This window comes from Telmatherina bonti (genome assembly GCF_933228915.1).
Source record: "Telmatherina bonti genome assembly, chromosome: 3".
Lineage (NCBI taxonomy): Eukaryota > Metazoa > Chordata > Actinopteri > Atheriniformes > Telmatherinidae > Telmatherina > Telmatherina bonti.
Window position 1 is genome coordinate 32888988 of NC_136621.1, and position 11829 is coordinate 32900816.

Below are 11829 nucleotides of genomic sequence, written 5' to 3' on the forward strand. Positions count from 1 at the left end.
ACGCCAAAGAAACAAAAGAGTAAGATGCTGTAGATGGAGGGCAGAGATGAGAGAGGAGGAAGGGAGCAAAGCTGCAGAGAAGAGGAAGGGATAGAGGCAGAGGAAATGGAGATGTTACATAAATATCTTTAACCATTTAAGACACAGTTTATCACCTGTATGCAGCTCACCCGCTTGTTCACCCTGTTGGTAATCCATTAAGATCGACTTGTTTATCTTTTCCTGCTCTCTTCTTTTGTGACAGGGTTATGAACCGGAAGCAGATGCTGGGAAAACCAGACCAGAGGGATCTAAATGAGAACTTGGCTGCTACTCATGGCTTGGCACATATGATCCAGGAGTGCAGAAAACTCTTCCGGGTCAGTGAAAAGTATTAATAGCTGTAATTGTGTTGTATCAAAATGCACATACGTTTAAAGTTAAAAGAAAATAGACCCAAAATGGTTTAATGACGGACGTTCTCACTGAAAACCGCCATTTGAGTCAGTTAAGATATTTAGTCGACTTTGACAAAGAAATGTCACCGCTAGCTCAGTGTACCGTGTCACCTCTGCACACCTCACGTCCCAACATTTGTCCTGCAAACATACTCCCTGTTACATAACAAGCTGATCCCAGTCTTGTTATGATTACATCAAGTAAATATGTGCTTGGAGTGCCAACATCGTGCTGAACTTCCTGTGCCTGTGGGTTCATTTAAATCCTTCTCCAAGCATTTGTGGGAAAAAAAAAGGCAAATCCACAAATCCTGTCTATGAGTGAGGCTGACTGTCTCCACAAGGGAAGCTCTTGACTCGATAAATAGTAAATAATCAGCATTACAAATCCCATTAGAATGACAGTCGCCCTCAAATGTGCTCTGCATTGTGCCCTCTTTTCTGACACGCCACAGTAAATGCTAAAAGGCCACACACTGTGGGTCATTAATATCATTCAAAGTTATATTGGATTGTGGTGGAGCTTCCTGACTTCCTGTCTTCCTGCCATAGTCATATCACACTAGTAAACTCAATTACCCCCTGAATTATTCCCTTTAAACAGATTAGTATTTGCTCATGGAGGTTCCTAAGAGGAAAATGTCTTCTAAAAAAATGAACATAATGGGCTTAATTAGAACTGGCCTTCTCTTATCTAATGACAATCTTGGACGGTAATGTTGTCAGGATTTGATTAAAAGATGGAAGGTACAAATAAAGGAAGTAAACAAAAAGAATGAGCTGCACAAACATGGAGATGACAACAGGATTCAAAATGTTTCCACTTTTAGAAGCAACACATCCGAGCCCAGGTTGCATACTGGGAATTACTGTAATGAGGAAATGGGTACCTGATAAACATCCTTAAAGAGTCTGTAAAACTCATAATTTAAGACCTTTTAAAATGTGACCTGCGTTGATTAATGTTCATAAGTTCCAGTGCAGAAACATTTCATAACTTCTTATGCAAGTTGTAATTATTTATGTGTTTAATATCTATTGAAGCAGTATAGAGGTATATATTTGTGTAAAATCTCTAACTCTTCTTACCCTTCTTTTCTCCTTCAGATCCCTGAAGAAATGAACCGCTGTAGGAACTCGTATGTGGAGCAGGCTCTGCCGGCGCAGCGCTTAGAGGAGCTTGCAGGCGAAGAGGCCGGGCGAGGCGGTTACAGGGCTTACCTGCAGGACAGCTTGGATGCTTTTCTGAAAGAGGCCAAAGACAAGTTCAAAGGTTACGACAGCTTCTCCACGCCCGAGCATGCTGAGCTCTCCTACAGGAAGGTAAGCGGGGAGTCATTTTCTACAAATATAACAAATAAGATTAGGGACAGATTCCTTGCTGGAAGAGAAAGAGAAGGCACATCAGTCACCTGTCTTCGGTGTGTAAAAAAAAAAAAAAAAAAAGCAGCCTTTCGTGAAGCGAACACACCGTCTTGACTCAGTTTCCTGTCTTCTTTTTTAGTCTTAATGTTCGCCTTGCCTCTCTACTGCTTCTCAAAATAGTTAGTGGAAAAGCAGCAGTTAGGGTTTCCTGTACAGAAACACATCCGTGTGAAAGCTGCCCAGCTCCTGGCATCTCATTCCCATCACTGGACTCTGGACTCTTTCCCAGAATGACATCAGCTTGAAATGGAGACGCACACAAACACACACACACACACACACACACACATCCCAGGCCTACATTTCCTGTGTCTAGTGTGCAAGGACCCTGGATAGAGTTATCTTTTTCTTTTTCTAGTCTAAAAATCACAAGGCAGAGAGTGGGTGTTCATCATCAGATGGCCGATTGAAGCAACCGACATGGCTGAGGGGCAGTATGAGGTTGTAACATAGCTGGCATGCTGTACATGAAATTTTGCCTGAACTACCACTTTAAATGTTTAATTCAATTCAATTCAGCTTTATTTGTATAAACAATGTATTTCCCAACAATGTTGTCACAGGGCACTTTACATACACATCATTTCAAGCCAATTCAAACATATCCTATATAATAGAAACCAACTGATTGTATTGAATCATGACTTCGTTCCAATCCCCCATCCTGAGCTGCACAAGGCGACAGTGGGAAGGAAAAAACTCCCGTTTAACAGGAAGAAAACCTTCAGCAGAACCCGGCTCAGGGAGGGCAGCCATCTGCCTCGACTGGTTGGGGTGGAGAGGACAGGAAAGACAGAACAACATGAACAACTGCACTTATTCAGGAAGACCTGCGGAAAAAAGGAGAAATAAGTTAGAGATGGCAATATTGTCATATTGTCATACATTAATACATTAGAGAAATAGAGCGAGGATATATGGCATCGTTTATAAGGTCATTAGATATTTTACGTGATGCTACTAAAACTCCCTCATGTTCTTCTCTTTTCTCTCTCCTCCTTAAAAATACATCAAAGACTGAAGATAATAATGAGAGATAACCAGACGTGTGTGTCTGTTTCTCCAGGTGCACGATGGCTTTCCACTACGGCTGTGGAAAGTGACTGTAGAAGTTCCTGCCAGTCCGGACGATGTTCTGACCCGGTTACTGAGAGAGCAGGGGCACTGGGATGAAGATCTGCTCGAGAGCCGAGTAATTGAGACCCTTGACGAGAGGACGGAGGTCTACCAGTACGTCCGAAACACCATGGCTCCACATCCCACTAGAGACCACCTGGTGCTCAGGTAGATGGTTTTCCTTCTCCTCACTTATCTTTTGTTTATTTGTGTTCTTCTACTCCTATACTTTCATAGTTTTTTTTCTCAACCCAACCTATGTTAATCCTCTCCACTAGAACGTGGGTAACGGACCTGCCAAAGGGAGCATGTGCACTGGTGTGTTCGTCTGTGGACCATGAAGGGGCACCAGTGGTTGGTGTCCGCACTAATGTCCTTACTTCACGCTACTTCATAGAGCCCTGTGGAAACAACAAATCCAGACTCACACACATTTCCAGAGTTGACTGCAGGTGGGTGCGTTAGCCAGGACTAAATATAAATCTGGCATTTACGTTCCCTGTCTCATTTAGTTAAGTAATCAATAAAACTAGCTGCACAGGGCCATCTGTAGTCTGTGTAACCAAAACCAGATGATCTAACATGACATCTCCTTCCTTTCCAGGGGTCGCTTCCCAGAGTGGTACAATAAACTTTACGGACACTTGTGCGCCGCTGAAGTGGCTCGGATACGAGACTCGTTCACCGTGCCTATTGACAAATGAGAAAGCAGCGTCCAGTCTGACCCGAAACGGTTTCTTTGATTGAAATGAATAATTCCAGCTGAGTGCAGATGGATTAAAAGCCTCTTTATGCTTTATAGTGAAGGACAAACCATAAAGCATGGGTTGAAGGACTTGTTTTCACTGCATTCATACAGACTAATGTTACGTTTAAAACCATTCTGTTGGGCCCGCCAAGAGGACTCCAAAACAGATTTATCTATGGAACATTATGTTGCTGATACAGGACGTATAGCTTAAACTTGATCTAAAGGGTGCTATTGCTTCCGAGAAGCAAGGGAGATTCATGGTATGTGTGAGCGTGAGTGTGTGCGCACAGCAACAAGCGGTTGAGTCATATTTGTCGCGTTGGTTTTCAGGTGGAGAATGATGTGTACATATAGTATTCTGGTCACACACTACCAGTCGGTGCTTGCCTTGTGTTACCTTTGTCCCCTTTTCTGTTACGCCAAAGCACAGCAGGACCAGTAGACATTATTACGACGAGCTGATTGATAAATCTATGGGTGGAGAAAGATGCAAATGTGCTGGTAATATGCAGGCTGAATGGAGACAATGGACAGGATATGGAGAGATGACAGGACACTGCACACTGGTTTTTAGTGTTTCAAGGCAGAGACAGAAGAGAACTGGTGGCTGGAACACCAAAAGAAGTATGAATCAAAGAAAGGTTTCATTTACTGACTAGCTAAAGAAGTCACTTCATCCCTCGAGTTCACGTCGCCAGGGTGAGTCATGAGCTTGAAATGAGAGTTGATTTTTTTTTTTTTTTGTTTTTTTTTTGGTTAAAAACAAACAGGCACGATGAGTTTTTATTCCAGTAAAGCAATAAGTGCCAAAAACAAATGTTTCGGTGACAAAGAACAGAAAATAGCCATAAAAAGCTCTGAAGTGATAAAATTGATGCTCAACGAACAGATTTATTGGACCAAATAAAGAAAAAGCTGAAAGCGTTTCAGTATTAATATTACAGCCATCAGTAGGTGTTTTGTTTAGAGCACAGCACAATTCATACTTTATGGGATTGTTGTGGCCAGACATCACTTATATACATAAAAAAAAAGAAAAAGCATAATTAAAAACACTAAAAAGGAAAAAAAAAAAAAAGGTCCTTTTATAAAGGTGGGGATTTTACAGGTTTTACTGTAGAAAAGAGGGCAGATTGAATGTGTGGTTTTAAAGGAAGGATAAATATGTTTAAGCTTTTTTCTCTGTACTGTCTTGCCAGTGTTTAAAAGGTAGTTGGAGGTTTGGGTCTTTATAACCAGCTGACCTTCTTCAGTAGTAACACTTCAGTCTGAGGCCGTGCATCGTCTATGTTCAGTGTATAATTAAGTCACTAAGCCATTGTTCATATCATAAATGTTTGTACCTGTAACTGTGTCTGCCAAATAATAATGCATGACAATGACAGATAATTTAAAGCAAATATTTATACCTCAGATATTTTTGTTTGTTTTCTATCATTTTATTTTATTTTATTGTACATGTTAAGCTCTGTGTTACAGATATGAAAAATGTCTATCTTTTTTATTAATATTATTTCTGTACAGGTTAATCAAAGTGCACTATTAAAAGTATTAAAATAAAAATTGTCCAGGTTTTTTTTTTTTTCTTTTTTGTTAAAATACTGAAATGAGACCAAACCTCTACACAGAATACTTCTCGGACCAGAAAGGCACCTTTTTGTTGTGGTTTTGGCTGTGAAATCCCTCCAAACTGTTCTCTACGCTACTGTTTGCTCCAGTATTTACACCCAGTCTGTGGATTTCCATTTGCATTTCCACTGAAAACATTGCTCCATGTCTTTACTCCATTCCACACCAACACGTGTGTGATTGGACTAGAACGGCCTGAAAGACGGTGATATGATCTGTTCTTATGTTTCCAAGAATGTGGCGTATTGTACCACAGTTGGACTGGTTTGGAAAGAGGGGTACAGGAATCCACACTGGTGATGATGCTCCTCTTCATACTTTTAATCACTAAGCAGAAGAAGAAGTTCTCTTCTGTCGCAGGAAACTATCCTGACTGCATGTTCTGCACTTGTTCATGCTTTTCCTATTATCCAAACATTGGAATGGTTACAAGCCATGAACCTGGGTTGTGTATTTCCGTAACTCGAGTGGGTACTTTCCATTCATGTACAGTGTGACAAGTGTTAACTTGACTGCGAAAGTTCTCTGCCAAGATGATGCATTTTATGCTGGCGTACTCACACTTCATATGGAGCAGCACAGAACTAGACATTATCCAGAACCTTTTAAGCATCACGCGTAGCTAAAGACGTATCCATGTGCCTGTCTCTGAATTACTCAGGTTTGTCCTCACTCCCTGTTTGAATAACATAAACATCTACAAACAAGGCTTCTCTGACTTCCTTTCCATCTTCTCCTGAGTGTATGTGTTTCATTGTATATTCCACACTGGTGTATTTTTTCCATGCGCTTGTGTTTTTCCTGAGCACCCTAAACACCTCGGAGAGATTACGCAGACCCAGATAACAGAGTAAGCACCAGGGCTGCATTCCCGCACCTCTGTTTGAGAATCCAGCTCCGAAGCTTTCCCACATTGATAAATGAATATGAACGTGTGCATTCCTCAGCGCTTGTGCTCTTCCTCTTTGTCAAGCATTTATCAAAATGCTGCCCTTGGAGTTTTTGGAAGAGGACACTGTAAAAGTGTTTTCGCTATATATCAGGTCTCATTTTTAATTGCTTATGTCACTGAAGGTCAATTGTTGTTTTTCTTAAACACAGAACCACTGCAACCCTGTGCAATCTAACCCGCTTATTAGTTTCTTTTGTTATTGACCCCAGAAAGTTGACAGCAGTCAAAGAACTGCATCACATCTTGTATCTCCATGTGGTCCAGAATGATCTGTTGGATAACTTATAGTACTGTTGTGGCAACAGAAACACTATGTCACTGCGATAAGATTATATTTTTAGAGTCAACATAGAAAAGGATGAGAGCGTTTCCACTGCTGACCTCATGTCTTTCCTCAGCATGGCTCCATATTTTAGAAATTCCAAAAGCAGGCAGGAAAGTTTCTGAGCCAAGAAAAATTTATTGTACTTTTCTTCCTGCAATAGAAACAAAAATCAGGTGGGCCCAGTGTGTGTTCTGCTGGCGCCCATGCCCTCATGTGGATGTGTGGGACAAAAAGGTAAAGAAACAGTTGAGATACACTGATGGTCAACTCACATCTCTTTGGAAACAAAGGTGGAATTTTATCAAAGAATTGTAGAGGAGACATTCTTCAACAAATGCTTTAAGGTTTTGTGCCAAGTAAGTTCCAATATATTTCCCTAAACTCCCCTATTTGGAATCAATAAATGAATCTTAATGGTACTGCATGTGTTTTGCTTTTGATTTTGAATCTTGATTTTCTTAAGCTACTGAATCTCTGACTCCATTCACCATTGTGAGAATCCCAGTTTTATCCTCCAAAAATGTTGTTTTAATCTACTTGGGACAGAACACACATCCACCCAAGTGTTCAAGAGCTGTCTTGGGTGGTGACAGATCTCACTGATGGACAAGTTGCTGTGAGTCTGTTTCACACAGTTCAACGCTGCCCTCTTATGGTAAGTAATGAGCACTTAAAACTCTACATCAGGAGTGGCCAAGTCCAGTCCTCATAGAGCTACTGTCCTGCGGCATCTAAAAGCTGGATGCATCACATAAACGGCTCATTGCCAGACCTCTGCAGAGCTGAATGACATGCACAGGAAGGAATTCAGGTGTTTGAGAAGAGATGGATCTTAAAGTAGTCAGATAGCTCTTGAGCAGGGATCCTCAATCACAGTCCTCAAGGCGCAGTGTCCTGCAGGTTTTCCTTCTGTCCCTACTGGAACACGCCAGACTCAGACTCAGACAAGCTCTGCATATGTCTGCTAAATACACATTGATTTGAATCAGGTGTGTTGCAGCAGGGACGCTTGGAAAACCTGCAGGACACTGGTCCTCGAGAACCTGGATTGAGGATCCCTGCTCTTGAGTATACTTGCAGTAAATACACATCTATGCAGCATTAACCTCTTCTTTAGGAGACTACCTGTACAGGAGGGAACATGAGACATGTGCTGTATATAAGATTGTTGCACATGCAAGAAAGAGCCAATCCTAACATGTAGCATGCCAAAATGGTGGGAAAAACTCAGCTAAAAGACTCTACCAAGCAATTATATCAGAATTTAACAAGAATATGAGAGCATCATTGTCAACGTTACACCTTCATCTAATTTCTACACCTCAAGCAAACCACACAAACAAGACTAACAGCTACAAACTGAGCTAACAGATCAACAATAGCTTAAAAAAAAAAAAAAACATAAATCATGTCTTATTTTTTTATGGTCAAAAGTTTTAATCTAGTTAAAGGACAAATAAACTCTGATCCTTTTTAATTTTGTGATTTACTTCTTCTGGATCCTCGTGGTGTTTGTAAGGTGAATTTGTGGACAATCCTTTAATCTCCAGACTCTTGTAATTGATAAAGGTGTCATCAACATCTGCTAATGACATATTTAAAAAAAAAAAAAAAAGCTAAAGAAACATGCACATCCCAGATGAATAATACTGGATGCTGGACCGTAAAGGCAATCCAAGATGAAAAAGTGAAGTCCCCACCCTGGAAGATACTCCTTTAGATTTAATTGGAATTATTGGAATAATTCTATAGATAATTAATTGTGTGATGTTTTGAGGACTAGCCCTTCTTCAGACATGCAGAAGGCATGAAGACACTTCTCCATATAAACAATCACCACAAAACATCACACAACTAAACCACTAAAGGAGAATTCCTGAGATATTTCCCTGTTTAACACCTCCATTAAAACATGTGTAAAATGGCTCAAGTTCACTTTTTTTAGCTTCTACTTTGATGCTGAACAGGACAAGCTTAAAAAAATGAAAATGAAACACCCATACTGACTGCTTCCCAGTAAATCCCAGGAGATGTTTTTGTGTGTCCTGCATTGGCTATATTACCAGGAACATTTGTAGCCAAAGGGCCATTGAGATAGCACATCCACCACCAAGCCCAATGTTCTGATTCTCATTTTAAGAAAAAAAAAGACAAGAAAACAATATTGTACTAATCAAAAGAGTAGAAAAAGCCTTCCAGCTGTTTACTATCCATTGGAGCAGTGACACACTTTGACCACTAGATGGCACTGTGCACACACACTACAATACTTCACACCAAACCACATCAACTTCTCATTTCATGGTCTCTGTTTTTCTTCTAATAGTTTCCCACCTCATCATTAACAAGCATATGAATGCATTCAATGGTTCTGCTTCACCAGTGGTTATAAAACTGTCATATTATGTGCTTATGATTCCTATAGTTTCCCAAAGAGGAATATAACTAACATTTATTCGGTCATGGATCAACTCTGTGTTGGAAATAAATAAGATTAGGGTAATAACCTTATATTAACCTTAGAGCTTTGTCATGTAGTCTGTACAAAACTCTCATTTAAAAACATTTACTAATAATTAGGTTGATCATTCTTAGACCAGTTTGAATAAATCCAATTTAAACACCTTAATACTGTAAATGAAACAGTTGGAATTAATCATTTTCTTTCATTTGACTACATATGATAGAATTATAAAAAACTATAAACAACTGAGAACGAAAGCTCTGAAAACATGGAACTACATGGAAACTTGTATCAGATCAATACTTAGTCAGACAGAAAAAATACTATTTTCTTTTGCTTTTAATCTTTTGGAACATAATTTGTGTCTCTGCTATCTGATATTTAGCTGACTGTAATGATAACATATCACAATTCTCACCATATTGCAGTTCAATAATACTGTCATTGCTTCTTTCCGTTGGTAATCATCATCAGATTTTCAAACTGGAATTGGTTTACAGCCCCGCTGTTCTGTGCCAACCAGTCAGATGTTTCCATTTTGTCCAATAAAGAGTGCTTTTCTTAATTTAAGCATATGGTCCAAAGATAGAAGATTTTGGATGTGCAGATTAGGAGGCGAATTTCAGGGCAAATTAAATTTGATTTTATTTGTTTTAGTGGAGGTTTTCCTGTATGCATTGTTTGTGTTAACATGTCTGACAAAGAACACTGCAACTTAGAGGATCAAGTTGTAGCCATCAATACAGACACAGCCTCATTAACGCATGATGGATGCAACAAAGAAACTTCAAATTCTAAAATGCTTAAAGTTTACACACATTTCCAATTGCCTGTCAGAAAAGATCCACACATCAGTCTTAAGGTTGATGAGAAATATAGCCTCCCTCTTCTTGTCTGTTCCTGAGGGACAAGCTTTGATTAAAGGCCAGAAATGCATTTCTGCAAAAAATTCAAATATATCTTTGACTGCATTTATACCAAATATAGACATTTTGGAAAACACAACAAAAAGATATAAGAGAACAGCATCTACCATATTTTTTATTAAATAAAAGCAGTTTGGAAAATATTTCACAACAGTTTTGTGAATGAGTTGTTGTTCTTTTGGATGTGTTTACTGTAATAGGGTTGTTTATGTATTTGCATGGGTGCATTGTTGTGTGTTTTCTACCTCTAGGTCAAAATATAATGAATTCATTTTTGGCCCTGTAGACATTTGTGCCAAACTCCCTCGGGGTGTTCCTAAATCATCAAAATAGAAAAGGACAGACAGCGCGAGAAGGAAAATGCTACTGGCTACAAACAACTGCTGACAGCATTTCTAAATAGGTTTTCCAGTCTTGTTGGCATCTCAAATCACATTAAAGAACAAGCACCACTTGCCCTCTTAAAGACAAATTGGAACAGCACTTTCTTTGTCACCACATGCCTTTTCTTAAATCCTACATACACTTGCACACCAAGCAGCACATGAGGGTAATGTGGCGTTCAAGGACACTTTGTATGATGTACGAGGGAATCCAAAGATCATGGCAATAACCATCTAGCAGTCAGACATTTAAGTTGTGGTATTTTCTAGTTCCAGGGAAAGGAAATGTAACTCAGTATCCTGAAAATCAGCTGTTTACAACTTTAGATTAGACAGGGGATGTTCATTAGTATACATTGTGTCCCTTTTCTGTTAGGATGGTGAGTAAATGGCAAAAAGATAGACTCAAGGTATATCTTATGGAAAACTGCAACTGTGTAAGGGGAAACAGTTTGATTACTGAAAAAAAAAAACAAGTCTATGATGGACTTCTGGAATTATATAATTAAAAACATAGGCAAAAGACCCCCCATAATTAAACAAGTTTGTGATTGGTTTGATCTGATAACATAATGCTCATCAGACCAAACTAATAAAATACATCCATGGCCCAGAGGACTGTTGCATTAACCATTAAGGGCCAGTTATATGTGAATGCATTTTTATTTTAAATTCATTTGAATTCTTCTGCATGAAATGAGGCGCACCTACTCAGTTGCTTGTTATCAGTCACATTGCAACAATGCATGTCAACATGGTCAAGATTATTAGCTGAAGTTCAGATGGAGCATTATAATGGAGAGGTAAGGTGATTTAAATGACTTTAAGCAAGGGAAGGAGGCATGTTCTACTGGGATCTGAAGGACTTCAGAAAAATGATCTGAAATAAGCTGTAAATATTTTATCAGGTTAATACAACAGTCAAGCAGGTCACTGAGAGGCGATTAAAACCTTAGTGAGGGTAACTTTAATTATATACATATATATAATATACACACAGTTTTGCTCATATGTATTCATCCCCTTTCATTAAAGAAAAGGCTGAATTTACAAGTCACTCAAATAACTGGAGACTTAAAAAAGGTACAATAACTAAAAATTTGTAGAAATATAATTTAGTAATATAAGACACTGTTTTTTCTTCATTTAATTGAGTTGAAGAAAGAAAAAAAACCAAACAAAAAAATTGGTCCTGGACAAATTAGAGCACTTTTCTGTTGAACAGTGGGACAAAATACCTGTCAACAGGTGCAGAAGTCTGACTGAGAGGAACAGAAAACACCTGACTGTAGCAGAAACATTAAAGGATTGTTCAACAAAATATTAGTTTATGAATGATGTAATATGTAATAAATTATCTTATTTGTTTGCTTTTTTAAAAAAAATATTTCTATTGAACCAGAATTAGAAAATAATGTGAT

The 11829-nt window shown here is 38.9% G+C and overlaps 1 protein-coding gene across 2 annotated transcripts in view; it reads left to right on the plus strand.

The window, feature by feature from the left end:
• The window catches only part of dlc1 (DLC1 Rho GTPase activating protein), an 81355-nt gene extending 76092 nt beyond the window's left edge, over window positions 1-5263 (plus strand). For both annotated transcript variants that reach the window (XM_079264706.1, XM_079264707.1), the window contains 5 exons: window positions 245-359; window positions 1545-1760; window positions 2929-3146; window positions 3257-3430; window positions 3583-5263. In XM_079264706.1, coding sequence (XP_079120832.1) covers window positions 245-359; window positions 1545-1760; window positions 2929-3146; window positions 3257-3430; window positions 3583-3682 — 823 coding nt within the window. In that variant the 3' untranslated portion in view covers window positions 3683-5263. The remainder of the gene's footprint in view (window positions 1-244; window positions 360-1544; window positions 1761-2928; window positions 3147-3256; window positions 3431-3582) is intronic.
• The last annotated feature ends 6566 nt before the right edge of the window (window positions 5264-11829 follow it).